The 18,959-nt window shown below is 33.9% G+C and overlaps 2 protein-coding genes across 6 annotated transcripts in view; one reads left to right on the forward strand and one right to left on the reverse strand.

The window, feature by feature from the left end:
• The window catches only part of LOC134846912 (prelamin-A/C-like), a 401,765-nt gene that overhangs the window by 217,534 nt on the left and 165,272 nt on the right, over positions 1 to 18,959 (forward strand). The gene's annotated exons all lie outside the window — the stretch shown is intronic.
• Positions 10,096 to 18,959, reverse strand: part of LOC134845717 (uncharacterized) — a 56,066-nt gene continuing 47,202 nt past the window's right edge. For all 4 annotated transcript variants that reach the window (XM_063862773.1, XM_063862772.1, XM_063862774.1 and 1 more), the window contains 2 exons: positions 18,086 to 18,589; positions 10,096 to 10,922 (listed from right to left, as the gene is read on the reverse strand). In XM_063862773.1, the coding sequence (XP_063718843.1) occupies positions 10,294 to 10,922; positions 18,086 to 18,589 (1,133 nt within the window). In that variant the 3' untranslated portion in view covers positions 10,096 to 10,293. The remainder of the gene's footprint in view (positions 10,923 to 18,085; positions 18,590 to 18,959) is intronic.

Raw genomic sequence — 18,959 nt, forward strand, 5'->3', positions numbered from 1 at the left:
AGGAAACCATGGTTCGTAGCTATTGGTCTAAACTTAATTTGGTCGATTTGAAGAAATTAAAAACGACAAATTTTTGCGAACTTAAGAAGAGTATCTGTATCTGTATTATGAGAAATTGTGAGAAAAGAAGATCATCAATGATGTGAAGGTTAGTGTGTTGGGTTCCTTATTTGTTTGAAAAGATTGATGCAGCTGAAAAGACGATCAGAATCCGGATCGAGGTGCTCGACTTATGAAAGTGCAGAAGAAAAACGGAACATACCGATTTTTGATCGAGAAAGTCGAAATATAAATCTAGCTCCTCTACTCGGGATGTGGACTCCTAAATTCCTCACAGCTAGTCTCAAACTTTCAAAAAGCAATCTCGAGCACAAAACAAACCTATCGATTGAATTCAGGAAAATAATGTTTCTCAAATAAACCTTCTTCTTCGCTATAATATACAACCCAGAAATCATCACATTAACAAACACTTGGAGGCAAAAAAGGATATACTTGATACCAGCTTTGAGGAGTCCGGCTACAGCAGTAAATCGGACTGAAAAGAAGAGTCAACGCACAAGTTACTGTAAAGATCTATTATAAAACACAAGGGTTAAATTTGATAATGACCTGATTCTAATCTGAGAATAAAGGAAAGTACATTTCTAAAAGTGAAAATACTTTTCTAATATGGAGTTAATTAGATGTATCAGGGTTAGTTGGTATCAACTTATTAAAGGATAACTTCTACTGTATAAAAAACATGAAAGCTAGAAAAAATAGTTCCAACTTCGATAGATTTTCTTCAAATTGACGTCTTTTTTTTTCAAACTTGACCGTCGTCTAATGTGATTTTAGTCCTCAGCCCAACAAGCAACTCAGCAAAATTTTGAAAAATTTTGAGAACTATTGGTGAGTTCTAATGAAACATTGAAGCGCACCACAACACGAAATCGAATCGTGATCTACTTAAAACACTGTGAAGGACACTCAGAAAGTTCAAGAGGTTCGCCCTAATACGAGCAGTATTAATTGAGTTTACCATTGGTGGCTTAACTTTTGAATCTAAATTACCCTGCGACAGTTAATTTGGTTGATTGTGAAGTCGAGAAAGAATGCAATGGCTATCCGCTTAACTATTATAAGGAAAAGGGAGACTAAAAAACTTCTGGGTCCAGCAGTTATAGTGGAATCCTTTATAAGAACAAACAAGACTGCTCGTATCAGGGCAAACCCCTGAATGTTCCGACTGCCTTTTAAATTCTATGGAGCAGTAAAAACATGAAAAAATGTTTAAAAAATATGTCTTTTAATTTTGAGCTTTTTTGTGAAAACCATCACCCCACACGCCATTTAAACTACAAATTGTTATATTTCGCTCTAAGTAACAAATCAGTTATGGCAAATAAGCTTCCTTGAACCAATTTGGAACAATTTCTAAGACGGATTGAATCTCCGCATGCGCGTTATTAGAGCGAAATATATCGCGCGTTATTTGTCCCAAATTGGCCAAAATGGCAATCTCTAACCCCATAACTTAATCACAGGTAAAAAATTTTTTTTCAAAAATGGCTGGTTAAAAGTTCGGAGGCAAGATTACTAAACTTAGTTCTCAAGGTAAAAGATGTTTGAGTCTTCCTAAAGTTTAAACTTCAGCATTAAATTTTAAACTTCAAAATCTAAACTTCACAACGGAGGCAAGATTACCAAACTGTTATTTAGTTTTCTTTGTCGTTTTGAAATTTTCTGTAAGATTTGCCATCACTTAATTCAAACAATTGAAAAATTGTCTGTTTTTTTTTGAGATAGTACCTTGCATAAGTCAAATCTTCGTTACATTGTTTTCAACTTGCGTTTTAGTGTTTTTTTTGTTCCTGTTCTAGGTCCACAGAAAAAATTTCATCTTCATAGGTTAATGGAACATTGGAATGATTTTTTGTTTTTTGGTATAATTTATCTTGTTTTACATTCAAGGCACTTTTAGATTCTTGGAGTAGATTTGGCAGAAGCTTTCAAGCTTCTGCTAGTTCTGGTTTAACTGTCGGATTTTCGCTAGCATTAAAACTCTGCTATTTTAAGTCAAAATTTGAAATTGATACGCCTCGTGTTTCCAGCACAGTGCTCTAAAACGTCTCTAGTTGAGATTGAGTTCTGCAACTGCAGTTCTGCTGTCTGACTTGGATTATTTTGCATTCTTGAAAGAAAGTCATCTGCTGCAGTTTTTTTCCTGGGATGTGCACAAGAACTAAGTTTCGTCTTTATATGACAAGGCGTCCAAATACACAAAGTTATATTCAAAATTTTTTAACATAAATATTTTTAGGTTGAGTGACGCCCAAAGAAAACAAATTGATTCTGAATGATGAGAAAAACAAGAAAACAACAAAAAAAATAGGCCGCCCAGAGATTAGTCAATCAAATTGCACAGTGTATGACAGGGTGGTAACAAGATGCCTATCATAACAGACTATTGTAAAACAGTGACTTATTTAATTAAAATCTTTACGAATTAGAAAGGTTTCATAAAATTGTCACGAAAACAGACAACTGTAGATCCACACATAAGTTTTTGCTTTCAATTGCTATGGAGAAAATGTGAACAAAAATACGTGAATCACACTGCGCCAGCACAGCTGGATGTCCACACACAAATTAATAACAACAAATTCTTACTAGAGGCATAATGAGAAACAAAAAAATTTAAGAACTATGCCACTCTGAGATAAACCAATCAGATTGCATTTTTTTAAAACTGTGCGGTAAAAAAGATGTCATTTTTTTAAACAAGTTCATATAAAGTATTGACTTGTCCAAATGAAATCCTTATTCAAAAGAGAAAATTTTTTTAAAATATCACAAGAAATGAAAACAGCAGAAAAAAATTTCAAAGAAGAAGCTGCCTGAACGTTCTATAAAAAGTGTTTTAAAGCTTAAAACTAAATGTTCACGCACACGTTAAAAATTGCAAATGTTTAGTAGAGTAAACAAATTTAACTTCGTGATGCCTGTACAACACAAACCGATTCTGTATAATGAGAAAACAAAGAAAAAATATTTATGCCAACCACAGATTAGCCCATCAGATTGCACTATTTAACTGGGTGGTCAAAAGTTGTCAGGTTTTGTAACAAGTTTTTGTTTAGCATTGACTTACTCATTTGAAGTTTTTATTCAGAAGAGAAATTGACAGAACGATTTACGATTTATAAAAAAAAAGTTTCACAAAAGGTGAAAACTGTAAATCAATGTAAATTTAATGCTCTCAATTGTTAAGGAGAACAAAATTTTAGAAAAAAAAGGCAAGAACCTTCCAAGGAAATTTTCCCAAAAGTTGACAAATGAAAGTCCACGCACAAGTTATTCTTCTCATTGCTCAATAAAACATATTGAATTCCGGAGAACACCAATTGATTCGGAAAACTGCAAAAAATACAAAGATAAACACTCAAGTTTGCAGCCAATCTTTTCCGGCGCAGCTGAGAAGATGCAGCTGTTGTCTTAAACCTGTCAAATGTTAACCTAGGAGATCAGCGGTGCTTACAGTGCTTACATCTCCGCCGATCAATCAAAAGGTCGGTTGTTTGAGGCCCACCATGATCTGTGCTCGTTGCTTGAGGTCAAGGCAACAAAAAAGGCAAAAAAATGCATGTATATCTAGCCATGGGCACAAAGCACTTCTCCGTCAAGAGCTGAACAGCTCCGCATGTTGGTATTTTCGCTTGTGGATAAATTTTCCTAAATGAAAAGTTTAACCTGTGGTTTACAGAATTTTTGAATGCGGAATTTATGGTCAAGGACTTAACCAATGTGAATGAGATGAAATCAAAAATGCTAAAATAAAGTCAAACAAGACTGCTCGTATCAGGGCGAAGCCCTGAATGTTCCGACTGCCTTTTGAGGTCTATGGAGCATTAATAACATGAAAAATTTCAATGTAACAGAAAAAAGATAAAAATAAAAAATTTTGAAAAAATTTGAGATTTTATGTAAAAACATCCCCCCACACGTCAAATTAAGTACAAAGTGATAAATTTTGCGTCTATTAACAAATCAATTATGGCATAAAAGCATCCTTGAACCAATTTGGAACGATTTCTGAGACGGATTAAATCTCCCCTTACGCGTTAATAGCGCGAAATTTATCGCGCGTTAATTGTCCCAAATTGGCCAAAATGGCAGTCTTTAAACCCCCATAACTTTATGAAAAATAATCACAGGTAAAATATCTTTTCCAATTCAAGCTCAGAAAAACAATAGTTTTCGAATGATATAAAAAAATTCTATCAAAAATGGCTAGTTAAAAAGTCGAAATTTGTCTGAAGAAAAAAAAAACCCACCCCGAGCACAAATATTCCGTTACTTTCGTATCGAAAGTCGGAACAATGAAGCTTAGAACTATCCCATTGCCCTAACTATGGGTCGAAAAACTGAGGATCACATAAAACTTTCCTCAATTATCTTTTTTTTAGAAGTGTCTCGTGATTATGTGACAAGATGTTTTCGACGATGTATCCAGAATGTATCCAGATGTATTTCTCCATGGGCCCAATTTGACAATTTCTGTCAGATTTGATGCTTTGTAGGTTTTCTGTGTTTAAATATTTCCCGGAAGGATTTAATTAAGTTTTCAGTGTGATTTTTTCTATTAGAAAGCGACTTGAAATTTTTACCAATCGCATTTTTTGACCCTAACCCAATGGTTACCGCTCCAAATGCCGAAAACTAAATTCGTAAGAGCAAATTTAACTGATCGTCAGGGAGCGGAAAAAAATAAATTTTTGACCGGAAAAAGTAATTTTGAGATTTTCTTGGAGACAAAAAATGTGAAAAAAAACAAGCATTCAGTTTTTTCCCGCTCCCTGCTGATCATGACAATTTGAATTGCAGAACTAAAGGCTACATTTGTCAAACGCCGGGGTAGTAGGAATGACATTACTTCTGAACAAGCGACCTCTTCTGAAGCAGTGAAACTTCAAGTGATCGAAACCGGCAAGGAAACCATGGTTCGTAGCTATTGGTCTAGACTTAATTTTGTCGATTTGAAGAAATTAAAAACGCCAAATTTTTGCGAACTTAAGAAGAGTATCTGTATCTGTATTATGAGAAATTGTGAGAAAAGAAGATCATCAATGATGTGAAGGTTAGTGTGATGGGTTCCTTATTTGTTTGAAAAGATTGATGCAGCTGAAAAGACGATCAGAATCCGGATCGAGGTGCTCGACTTATGAAAGTGCAGAAGAAAAACGGAACATACCGATTTTTGATCGAGAAAGTCGAAATATAAATCTAGCTCCTCTACTCGGGATGTGGACTCCTAAATTCCTCACAGCTAGTCTCAAACTTTCAAAAAGCAATCTCGAGCACAAAACAAACCTATCGATTGAATTCAGGAAAATAATGTTTCTCAAATAAACCTTCTTCTTCGCTATAATATACAACCCAGAAATCATCACATTAACAAACACTTGGAGGCAAAAAAGGATATACTTGATACCAGCTTTGAGGAGTCCGGCTACAGCAGTAAATCGGACTGAAAAGAAGAGTCAACGCACAAGTTACTGTAAAGATCTATTATAAAACACAAGGGTTAAATTTGATAATGACCTGATTCTAATCTGAGAATAAAGGAAAGTACATTTCTAAAAGTGAAAATACTTTTCTAATATGGAGTTAATTAGATGTATCAGGGTTAGTTGGTATCAACTTATTAAAGGATAACTTCTACTGTATAAAAAACATGAAAGCTAGAAAAAATAGTTCCAACTTCGATAGATTTTCTTCAAATTGACGTCTTTTTTTTTCAAACTTGACCGTCGTCTAATGTGATTTTAGTCCTCAGCCCAACAAGCAACTCAGCAAAATTTTGAAAAATTTTGAGAACTATTGGTGAGTTCTAATGAAACATTGAAGCGCACCACAACACGAAATCGAATCGTGATCTATTTAAAACACTGTGAAGGACACTCAGAAAGTTCAAGAGGTTCGCCCTAATACGAGCAGTATTAATTGAGTTTACCATTGGTGGCTTAACTTTTGAATCTAAATTACCCTGCGACAGTTAATTTGGTTGATTGTGAAGTCGAGAAAGAATGCAATGGCTATCCGCTTAACTATTATAAGGAAAAGGGAGACTCTAAAAAACTTCTGGGTCCAGCAGTTATAGTGGAATCCTTTATAAGAACAAACAAGACTGCTCGTATCAGGGCAAACCCCTGAATGTTCCGACTGCCTTTTAAATTCTATGGTAAAAACATGAAAAAATGTTTAAAAAATATGTCTTTTAATTTTGAGCTTTTTTGTGAAAACCATCACCCCACACGCCATTTAAACTACAAATTGTTATATTTCGCTCCAAGTAACAAATCAGTTATGGCAAATAAGCTTCCTTCAACCAATTTGGAACAATTTCTAAGACGGATTGAATCTCCGCATGCGCGTTATTAGAGCGAAATATATCGCGCGTTATTTGTCCCAAATTGGCCAAAATGGCAATCTCTAACCCCATAACTTGATCACAGGTAAAAAAAATTTTTTCGAAAATGGCTGGTTAAAAGTTCGAAATTTGTCTGAAGAAAAAAAACCCACCCCGAGCACAAATATTCCGTTACTTTCGTATCGAAAGTCGGAACAATAATCTCATGAAAATCAACAATACCCAGGCCCAGCAATGTTTACGATCTCTGAAAAATCTTGAAAAAAAACTTTGAAAATCGTTGCACCCCGTTAATGGTGTGCAATCGAGACGCTAAGCTGAAAACAAAATTTTGGATATGTCTACCCAATAAATTTCAAAAACTGGTCACTACGAGTAGAATGCGCTATCGGACATTTTTTCCGACGTCTGAAGCTTGGTTGATTTTTTTTTCGGACGAATAGTCAAAAATAGCTACAAATGGGCTCAAAAAATGACACTTTTTGAATTTGTTTTTGGTTTTGACCAAAAATATTACTTTTTGTTTTATCGCTTTCAAATGAATTAAAAATTGGCGCTCAAATTTTCGTGAATGTAAAGAACGGATATCTTTAACAATTTCTCCCCTTTTTTCAAAAGAAAGGGGGATTCGTTAACTGGTACAAAATCGCATTTGTTTAGCCGTTGAGTTATTTCACTATCCGCATTGCAAGACTGCAATCGATTATAATATATTTTTATACAGATTTTCTACTAGTAAAAAATCAATTGTATGTGACTCAATTAGAAACAAAAATGGATAATTTAGAGATTTTATACAGTTCATAAAACTGATTATATAGTCTAGAAAATGGATTTTCTTAGCGGTAAAAAAACTGTATAGAATCTGTTTCTACCCAATCGATTAAAACCGACGGCAATGCATTTTTTACGGACCAAAAAAAAATCGATCAAATATGATCAAAGAGATTATATTGTCTAGAAAATTGATTTGTCTACTCTTAGAATCATGCTGTTTGAAAACTCAAAACAAAAATTGAATTCAAAATAAACGACACAAACAATCAAAATCAACAAATCTTCAAAATAAACAAGGTTTTGGGCACAAAATATGCAACAAGACTGCTCGTATCAGGGCGAATCCCTGTATGTTCCGACTGCCTTTTAATGTTTTATGGAGCAATAATAACATCAAAAAATTAAATGTATCAAAATAAATTAAAAGATTTTTTTTCTGAAATTTGAAATTTTTTGTGAAAATTATCCCCCACACGCCATATTAAGTACAAAAGGATAGATTTCGCTCCTTGTAACAAATCAATTATTGCAAATAAGCTTGTTTCAACCAATTTGGAACGATTTTAAGACGGATTAACTCTCCGCTTACGCGGTAATAGCGCGAAATATATTGCGCGTTAATTGTCCCAAATTGGCCAAAATGGCAATCTTTAAACCCCCATAACTTTACAAAAAATGATCACAGGTGAAAGTTTTTTTTCAAATTTGAGCTCAGGACAACAATACCTTTCGAATGATATAAAAACAATTTACGTCAAAAATGGCTAGTTAAAAAGTCGAAATTTGTCTGAAGAAAGAAAAACCCACCCCGAGCATAAATATTCCGTTACTTTCGTTACGAAAGTCAGAACAACAAGACAGCTTGAATCAGAGCCAAGTTCTCAATGTTCCGGTTGCCCTTCAAAGCCTATGGGGAAATGTTAGCTTTGCTGAAAATTACACAAACAAAAAGCAAAATCTTAAACTTTTATATGAGATTTTGTTAAAAATCAGTCCGTCATACGCTATGTGTTGATTACAAAAAGACATAGCTAACATATAATAAAGTATGAAATAGTCCAAATAGCCCTTTTTGTTCCAATTTTTGAGGAAACTGAGGAATATATATATATGCTCGGGGTGGTTTTTTTTATTCAGATTAATTCTCAGAATTATTTCCCTCGGTGGAGCGATCCATGGCTCTTTCTGGTCACGCTCACCACTAGACTATACTGGCTTAAAGATTGCTGTGAACCGGTAATCAATTGACAAACTTGACTGAGCGCTGTGATACTTTCATGCTGAAAGTTTAACGCCCATTATTTACGCGTGGCGAATTATCCCGCACCACAAAATTGTTCTAAATTTAAATGAAGCAGACTAATTGGTCTAATTAACTTCGTAAACGATTGTTAAAAATCAGCAAGGTATTTTTAAATAGGTGAAAAAGTATTTCACTATTTTCAAGATAAAAACTGTCTAGCCAGAAGAAAAATCTCCCAGTCTTGGTTCCTTGCAAAACTCCTTGAAAACCAGCCCTGGACTCTTAGAAGGTTCCAGAAAGCTCAAGTAAACACCTTGCTAAATTTGACATAGTTAACTTCTAACAGGCAATGCTCCGTGGATAGCCTCAGGGATGGAATAATATGGACAGGTAACCGTGTGCATGCGTTCAAACTAGTTTTTTTTTACTAGGCTAAAAATGATTTTTGTAAGTTTTATCAGCTTGTATTTTTTTGTTGATAGTTTAATTACTGAAACTGCAAAAGAGACTAGTTTATATCATGAGTCGGTCAAACTTTCGATACCACAACAATCGATGCGAGAAAAAAAGAGAAAAAAAGTTATTGGAATTTGCCAGCTGTAATTCCAGCAGGACGTATGAGGAAGGTCTTTTTGGATAACTTTTGGGGCAATTACAGAACATAGAATTTTAACGTATAAATTGCAACTTACCAAGCAATAAAACAAACCATTTTTTGTTTATGCCGTTTTTCTACAATTAAAGAAAATTCACGGCTATAATTTGGACATATAGTGAATGAAATTGTTTTTTTTTTAGACTGGAGCAGGATAAAATTCGTAAATCATTAGTTTAAGGGGGTAGCTTAGATTTTTAATCAGAAAGCGTCAGAGAGGTGATCTTGATGCCAAAAAAAGCATTTTGAATTTGAATTTAAAATTATTTGTTGGAAAACTAATTATCTAAACTACGCCCTCGTGTAATTTTTTTCTACATGAAAAGATTTAGAAATTATATTAAGCTCTCATACATAGCTTGATTTTAAAACCAGCAAGTTGTCTTGTATAATGGCAAAGTCTGAGTTTAAATTTTAGTTCGTCGCTGAGGTGTTTTTACTTTTCTTTCTTACATAACAGAAAACCAGCAGTAAGATGACGTAGCTTAGATCTTTGATTATACAACGAGTACTTTTAAGTTCAAGTTTATATATCGCTTTTAATGTTTACAGACACTTTTCGGCTTTAAAAGAATTGACTAGTTGAACAGCTAGATGACGCCTGAAAAATAAGTTGTGACAATTTTTTCTGCGGCTCTAGTCTAAAAAACAGTTTTATTCGTCAATTTAACTGTGAATCTTTAGTAATTGTAGAGAAGACGGCATAAACGTGAAAAATGTTTGTTCTCATTTCATCGCTTGAAAATTAAAAGTTGCGACTTATATGTCCCGTGACAATAAATCCTGCAAAATGAAAAAAAACTCAGTTTCTCAAAATTGGATTTGGGTGTTAAATAAGCTATATCACTGAATTTTTTGTGGAATTTTTGCGTTGAACAGTTTTGCTTTTAAAGCTACTCAATTCGCATAAAAATCCATCAAAACTAAGAAGCAAAGAATTGCTATATATAATTGTTTTTGCTATGTTTTTGTATACTAAATTTTTCAGTTATGGGCAAAATAAAACGAATCAAAAGTTTTTAAATTAGTCTCTAAACTGCAGGCAAGCTATTTTTTGGTACAATTTTCTACATAAATCTACAACACACAAAATTTTGTTTCTCTGATGTGTTTCAGTTTCGATGATAAAGAAACTGCCTTTTTCATCATAGGCATTTAGATATCCATAGTTTCTGATGTTAAAGACAAAAAGTAATGTATCAGTTAGCATAATGAAGAGTTAGTAGAACTATTCTGGCAAGAATCTATCTGAGCTAGCCTTGCTTTTTTCTCCGGCATAGAGTAATAGTCGCTTAGCTCTTCCGAAAACCACTCGGCGTAAATTTGATCCATCTCGTGCATCGGGACCGGATACGACAAGTGCTCGGGGGTGGTGCTGTTAGAGCTTCCAGGTTGCAGTTTTGTGACTACGGATGTCGGCGACGTCGAGTACCGATGGTCCGGAGAATCTTTGTTGTTACCTTTGGAGGTTCTTGGCAACGTCGGCAATGGTCGTGCCTGATGATTCTCGGTGTTCAATTGATGTTCGCTATGGGATCCGGACGATAGAAAGTCCCCACTATTAGTTGATTTGTTGCTGGTTTCAATGGGGGAGACATCCGTGGGCTCGCCGCCTCCGGGAATTCCGACCAAAGTGTTCTGGCTTAAATTCAGAGTGTTGTTCAGTGTGTTAGAAGCGGTCAAGGTGAGGGTTCTATAGTGATGATGTTGGGTGTGGTTTCCGCACGGTAGGGTTAAGGGTAGCGGGAGGGTGTTTCCATTGGTGAGTGTTCCGTTGTACATTTCAGCTGCCTTTCGAGGTCTACTGCAACATGCACAGGTTGACGTCGAGCCTTAAAAAAATTCAGCTACGTTTTAATATAAAAAGTAGACCATTAACACAGAATCGCAGACAAAAAAGAATAAAAAAGAGTTTTTCTGCGATAAAAAGAGGTACATTAACAGGCCGACCGGTTGATGAGCAAGTAGCACTGAAAGTTACATTGAAAGTTACATCTATATTATTGTAAAATAACAATATGTCAATCTCTTAAATTGTTTCAACTGCTATTAATAACCTGATATCATACCCAATCAGCGCGAATAACCAAACAAAAAGTTTAAGAAAAATCTCGCCATAATAATTTTTTCTCGCCTCTGTGAAAGATCTGTGAACTTACGACGACTTTTTTAAACTTTTTTCTTAGCTCAAGAGTCAATTCTGCATGAAAAGTCGACTGAGCTTTATTCGGTTTCCAGGCTTATCATTAGCACCTAAAGGTTGTCTGATTTTTGTTCTATTTGATAAAAAACCACTTAAGGGAATTAAATCGGCGCAGTTATTGATGTTTTCAAAGTTTTCGTGGATGGAACACTTTAGCCGTTTAATGTGCGATTGACGTGAAGTTGATAAAAACTACTTCTGTGGTACAAACTCTAGAAGAGTCACTGTTTTATCAGTTCCAGATAAAAATTGAACACGGCTGTTCGCTTGAAAGCAACGCCATCAGCGTTGTAACTGCCCTTCACTTGTCTAGGATACTTTTGCTCGAAGAGAAATTTGATAAAAACTTAAATTTTATAACGTATTGTTATACCCCCTACATCCAATATTAAGTACTAAGTTTTATAATTTGAATTTTTCAGCGAGTGAATGGAACCCACTAGCTTGCATCATTTCAATTTGAAACATTTTCAATTGCAAAATACTTCACCATGCTTGGCTGAGTTTCATTTGGAATGAATTTTAGCAAGGAATTCTTCGCTGTCGTTAAGTAGTTGGCATCGAAATTCATAAACTCTCAAAAACGCGCATTATTTATCCAAAATTTTTTTAGTGTATTGGCAAATTTTAGGCAGTCAAATTTTATCAAAAAATTGATTGCAGATAAAGTAAGTATTCACATTTGAAATCAGAAAGTCGAGATCTGCATTGCAGTAGAAAACGTTTCCGATGACCTTCCGTTTAAATTTTTTTACAATTGTTCTGAAAAAAAACGAGGTTAATAGTGTCAAGACAAGGCCCTGAATTTTTTGATGGCTCCTTAGTGTCAATAAAAAAATTTTGCTTTGAAAAGTTGTTTAAAATTTTCAAAAAAATGAAATGTTTATTCATTTTTCATAAAAAAATTATCACTCGACACGCCATGTAAAGTACACATTGATTTACTTTCCGTCAAGAGATGTATTATTAAAAAAAGTTTGCTTGTTACAGCTTTTGCATTACTTTCACCCTATTCGAAAAGACGAAAAATGGTCATGAGTCCAAATAATCTGTCACTTTCTTCGAAAGTTGTAACAAAAACAACCAAGCATAATATTTACGCTACTTCATTCAAAATTTGAAACAAAGTATGAAAAAACACAGAAAAAAAAACATACATTAAACATTTAGTGAATTTTTGATAGTCAATTTTTCTTCACAAATGGCAGCTTTTTTGTTTCGACACTTCAAGAAAAAATAAAGGAATTTTCTGCGCAAGGGGTTTTTTTCATCTGGAATTTTTTGGGCGATCGAAATCAAAATTTTTAACAGAAGCTTTTTTACTGCAATGTAGATATCAATGTTCTGAGCTCAATTGTAGGAAATTACATAAAAAACTCTGGTAAACAAAAAATTTTTTGATTCGGCCTACTTGGACTGACAAATGTGTCTTTTTAAGAATTAATTCACAATGGTCAAGATGAAAGTGAGAACTACTGTAGCGTTATGATATATTTCGCAATTGAAATCGTTTCGATTTGAAGTGAGGCAAGCTAATTGCTTCAGTTAACTCACTGCGATGGCTAGATAATTGAACTTGGTTCTTGATATTGGCTGTAAGCAGTGATGTCCATTAAAAAGAAACAATTTAAATTAATTTACGTTTTCAATTAAGTTTCATTTTATTTAAATGTCAAAATATGAATCCACGCAATTCAAAGGAAATATTTCAATTCTAATATAACAAATTAAATTGAAAAAAAAAAATTCAAATCGCGGGACGAGCGGGGTTCGAACCCACTCCAAAAAACTTCCTTAACAAATGTGATATTGATATAAAGCTCTACCCAACTGCGACAACTAGACCTCTCAGACACTGAGTCTTATTGACAATGTACTGATGTGAATAAATAGGTTTAAGCAGTAATTTTGCGCAATAAACGCTTGCTAATATTCTCACACTTTTTTCTTTGTAATAAAAGCGTATAAATTGGTTGTTACCATGCTTTCAAGAAAGATATGATAAATGCGCAAACAGATTTTTCAAAAACGAACAGAATTAGAATCTATATTTCAAGGGCGAGAGTCGGAATACTTTTTTTGCAGAAAATGCGACAAAAAATAATTAGGGCTGAAAAAAATCAAAATTTGTCAGTAATTCTGAAGATCATTTGCAACCTAACCACCCACAAGAATTGGACAAAATTTTGGAAAGCAGAAAAATCCCAAGACAATTGACGATCGGCCATAGTTTTGCTGCATTTCCTCCCCGGGAAGGCCAAACCGAAGAGTTTGCGCATCTTTTTGCAAAAACTAACTTACCAATTCATATTTTTCGTGGATAAAATAATAGAAAATTTTTGGAAGCTATCCAAATAATTAATTATGTGCCCGATTGGAAGACTTTAGATAAAAAGGTTCGTGACTAAGCTCAACAAAGATTATTGAACATACAAAATTCCTGCGATTAGTACGGAATCCAGGTTGATCACAATGAAAACGTCGATGACAAGTCACGAAGATTTGCAGAAAAACTAGCAGCGCATATGCTTTTGAACCCAGACAGACGGTCTCGCGCTTTCTTACAAATCAAGGAAACTGAAAATGCGCAAAAAATTTATACATAATTTAAAAATAAATTTTCGGGAAAATGTTATTCACACTTCGAATGCGCAAATTGAATACTGTGATGCAAATACTATTAACTCGAATGACAGTTTATTTGAGTCCATAAATTTCAAAATTCAGGATGTTTTAGGAAAAGTAAACAAATTGAGTCTTGACGACGAAATCGATAAATTTTTGATGGCAATAGATTTGCCGAAAAAAACTGCTTTCAATTTCTTTTCTCAGAATCGCGAAAAGTACTCAAAATTGGCAGAAATTATGAGAATTATATTGAGTTTGATACCATCTCCGTACAACGGAGAACGAGCTTTTTTAAAAGCCTTATTTTTTATCGAAAGTAGGTAGAAGCCGCTCAAGATTCTAAAGAGTCTAAAAATCTCTTAGCAGGCGCGTAGAACATTACAGGCGCCTGAATAGTCAGTCGGCTGCATACATTTGAGCTTCATGTAATTAAAAACTGCAGACTTTGAATGCTATTCACGTAGACGTGAAGATTTGAAAGCTTTTATTGTCTGCAAAACAAAATTAACAAAAGTAAAAGCGTCGCATTACGGATTGAGTTACCATTATTCTCGCCTTTTAATCGTGGTAATTGTAAGTACTTATATTGGGTTGACTAGTTTTTGTCTCTTGAAATGGTATGAACAAATTGTTTATTCAAACTTGTGTAAGCTTTCAAGATGTGGCTTTTAATTTATCGAATATTTAAACATATCGACAAACTGTGAAAATTAAAGAGGACCAAATAACTTTTAAAAAATCAGGAGAGTATAAATGATAAACATTGACCTGCGCGTAAATTCATTTTTCAACAGGCGCTGGACTGTTTTGTGAAAAAGTCAGCCATTTGAATCTTTCGCGCTCTGCCAAAACATTTAATGACCCTAATTACCAAAACTTTTTGGGCACGCAACTTTTGGGAAAATGCCGCTTTGCACTTTTCCGAAGATTTTGATGATTAAAAAATAGGTTTTTTAAGGCGCGCTTACTCTAAATCTTCAAATACATTGGCGCCGAAGGCGCCTTTAGAACTATTTTAATATAAAATCAAAATTATTCTCGAGGAGCATTGGGTGCCAATATGAGCTAATTTTGAGGGAGAGCGCGTATCAAAAAGTTGGACTTGAATAATTATTCATTACACAATACATGTAGCATTTGGATCAAAACTTATGTCAGAAGCCTAGCAAGAACATCTCGATTAAATTTTCCCAGTGTTTAACTTGTCACTTTGAATGAGTGACTTGACTCATATTTACACATAATGCGTTTTGGTCAACAATGGTCCCGCAGTGCTTAAAGAACTTGAAATTTAGAACCAACATCAAAAAATCTCAAAGCATAACGCATCGTTAACTATGATATTTATTACAGAATGATGTAACGATGTAAGAAATTGAGCCATTACGGAAATACAGGGTCAGGGTGTGAAATGAATTGAGGTTAAGAGAATATGATAACCCTGAACATATATGTCGTCTAAAAAGAAAGGCTAGCTGTTACTAACAGCAAAAACATATTGGAATCATCATGTTATTGAGGGCAAAATTTTACTAGGAATTTTATCAATTTACACCGATTTTTTATAGAAATTGTATCATGATAATGTATGAAAAATGTTTGTTTTAAGCCCATTGGTACAATGATTTCAACGATTTTTGCTGTAGTGGAAAAACCGATCTTATTGCCTACAAAATGATTAGAAATGATTTGAATGGATTTTCGCAGGATGTTAATCAAAATCTCAACAAAACTGATTTATTGGGTTCATAAAAAGATATACATCGTAGCTTCAAAATTTTTCAAAAATAATTGTCAATTAGTACTTTTGCTCAAAAACCTGAGTGAAAAAATCTGTCTGTATTTCAGAGGGCTACTGTCACTTGAGGCGTAAAAAAGTCCCCAAAAAACCGTAAAAAGGGGATTCGAAAGAATATTTTGATATCAATGGGTTTCTGTGGATATAAAAAAATTCGGCAAAACATCTTCAAAAAACATTTTTAAAGTCATCATTTTTGGCGCATTTTCGTGAAGAAAATCAATTTAAAAAATAAAATCCTTTATTTGTAACAAACAATTTTTCTTGCAAGAAAATCTCATATTAGTTCAAAGAGTTGTTTCAGAACAATTATCATCTCGAAAAACCAACTGAAATGCCCATTTACTCATATAAGTTGATAATTGAACAACTCATAAAAAGTTGAATATGATTTTAATAAAATCTGTTTAAAATGATAAACAAGACTGCTCGTATCAGGGCAAAACCCTAAATGTTCCGACTGCCTTTTAAACTTTATGGAGCAGTAATAAAATGAAGAAAATTAAATGTAATAAAAGTCGAATAAAATTTTTTTTTCTAAAATTTGAAATTTTTTAATGAAATTCATCACCCCACAAGCCATATAAGGTACAAAAGGATAGATTTCGCTCCTTGTAAAAAATCAATTATGAATTCTTGCATTCAATTTGGAACGATTTCTAAGACGGATTAAATCTCCGCTTACGCGTTAAGAGCGCGAAATATATCGCGCGTTAATTGTCCCAAATTGGCCAAAATGGCAATCTTTAAACCCCCATAACTTTACGAAAAATGATCACAGATGAAATATCTTTTCAAGTTTAAGCTCAGGACAACAATACCTTTCGAGTGATATAAAAAAATTCCGCCAAAAATGGCTAGTTCCGCCAAAATTCCGCCAAAAAACCCACCCCGAGCACAAATATTCCGTTACTTTCGTATCGAAAGTCGGAACAAAAAGAGGTAGATAAATCCGTAAATCAGTTTTAATCTGCAGAAAATGTGTTCAAACATTTAAGTGGTAAACACTTAAAAAAAGGTTTTGTCTTGGTAATCTTAGAAAGTTTTAAATTTAAACCAATTTGATACAATTCAAAATCAATTTGAATCGATATGTTCAAATAGATTTCTAACTATTTTGTAACAAATCAATTGCAATCCATTTTTGTCAGTAAGGGTATAGTTGTTGGTTCTGAAAAAATTATCTGATAGCCATGCTTTTTCTATAGTATTGACTTATTTTTAGTTTCTGCGAATGAGCCGCATGCGAGCATGATTTTCACTCTTACACAATTTTTGGCGGTTTTATCTGCAAAAAACTAACATAAATTATCTGCCGTAAATTAAGTTTCGATCGATAGATAGTTTGAGATCTTAAAAGAATCGATATCACCAGAAGAACAATTGATTATTGTAAAAAGAAAAGGACTACGTTAACAATTGCACCCATTATATGAAATCTATGGCAAAATGCTTATCATACAATTTTCTTGCATATTCGAAAGTTGGGGGAAAAAATATTTTTATTGATTTTTAAACTTATTTGAATTCAAAAAAACCTTCTGGTAACGAGAAATTTAATTTACAGTTACAAGGAAAAGTTCATTCTGCAGTTTTTGTACACAAAAACTGTTTGATAAGCATTTATCACAAAAACAATATTTTTTCCGAAACCCGATTGAAAGAATTTTTAGACACTTTCTTTCAATTTTACCGCGTTCTCTTGTTGAATGAAGTTAATTTCGTTTAGGGAGAAGGATGCTTCTTTGGTTCAAAAGAAATTCATACCCATTGAATAATTTTTTTTCCTTGAGCATAAATTGAGACAGCAAAACAAAAGAACTTTGGCCATGTCATTCAATACTCTTCTTCATCGCATGAAGAATGAAAGTGACATTTCAATAAAAGAATAAATTGAATCAAGGAGCGTTCCCCTAGCTCAGCTATCTATAGAGCCAATTATGGTTCACAATTACTAGATTGAAAACTTTCAAATATCTCCGAGAACTTTAATAGCAAGGCTGAAATTTTACCATCCGTCAAGAAAAATTTAAAGAAGTATTGTGATTATTCGTGTAATTACATCAGGTTAATTACAAAAGCTTTAAAACTATTTTACGTTGTTTACTTGTGGCAACTGATTTTGCATGGGTAAAAACAAATACTCAGATGCTAAGTCATTCTGCAGTTAAAGCAAAATTAGGAAAAACGATATGTTACCAAAAACATATCTTGGATTACAAAGCTGATGTCGTGAATGAACAAAAATGAGTAAAAAAGTACTGCTTGAGCGTCTTGCTAATTGTTCTTATTGATTTTTTTTTCATTCTACCAAAATCGGATTTTGACTAATTCATTTGCTTGAAAAAGTAAGCTGAAAGACTTACCTAATGTAGCTGAAATGAAAGCTGATTTGTACTTTTCGCTGAATCGTCTAAGAACCAGGAGCAACATCGTCAAGGTCAGGTAGAAGTTGAAAACAGCGGCCAACTTCAAAGAAATGTCAGTGATTGCTAAATGAATTACCATCGAGGTACCAATTTCATCGTATTTGGCGTGTGAGAGAACAAAATAATTCATAACAGCAATCAGATTGTCGAAATAGAACGTTTCTTCCAAGCCGAAAATACTGATGACAAGAAACACCATCATTGACGTTATACAAATCGCGGAAATTTCGAGTATGATCCACGTGAATGAAAGTGTCACGACTTGTTTGCAGATTTCCTTGAAAGGAATGCGGTCCGCGAGAAACGCCAGTCGTGTCGAGGCGAGAATACTCACGAGAACGGCAAGAATGGCATTAAAGATTATTCCAAATACGGAAATTATTGCTAAGATGAACAGACAGTTCCGATCAGTTTGTTCTTCGACACAAATGTGACTCTCGTCTGAAACAAACAAAAAAATTTAGGTTATCGGAAAACAGAACGAAGTTAAACGAAGCAGTGTCTCTGCCTTCTTCTTCAATCAACAGTTTAAAGGTTTAAACCACTACCACCCGGGCTTCTAGTTAGCAAGCAAAAAACTTAGCACAAAAACTACATGCAAGTTCTACTAGGATTAATATTTTTATTGTTTTCTAACCAAAACTAAGATTTCAATCAATTATCGCAAGTACAATCTACAGTTCAGCTATCTAGTTTTTTTATGCACTAAAATTGACTCTCAAATCGATTACAATTGATTGCAATTTGTACTTATTTTAATCGATTCGATGCTAACCAAAATCCATTTGTAAGTGCAAATTTGGTACGGATT

This window comes from Symsagittifera roscoffensis, chromosome 5, assembly GCF_963678635.1.
Source record: "Symsagittifera roscoffensis chromosome 5, txSymRosc1.1, whole genome shotgun sequence".
Classification (NCBI taxonomy): domain Eukaryota; kingdom Metazoa; phylum Xenacoelomorpha; order Acoela; family Convolutidae; genus Symsagittifera; species Symsagittifera roscoffensis.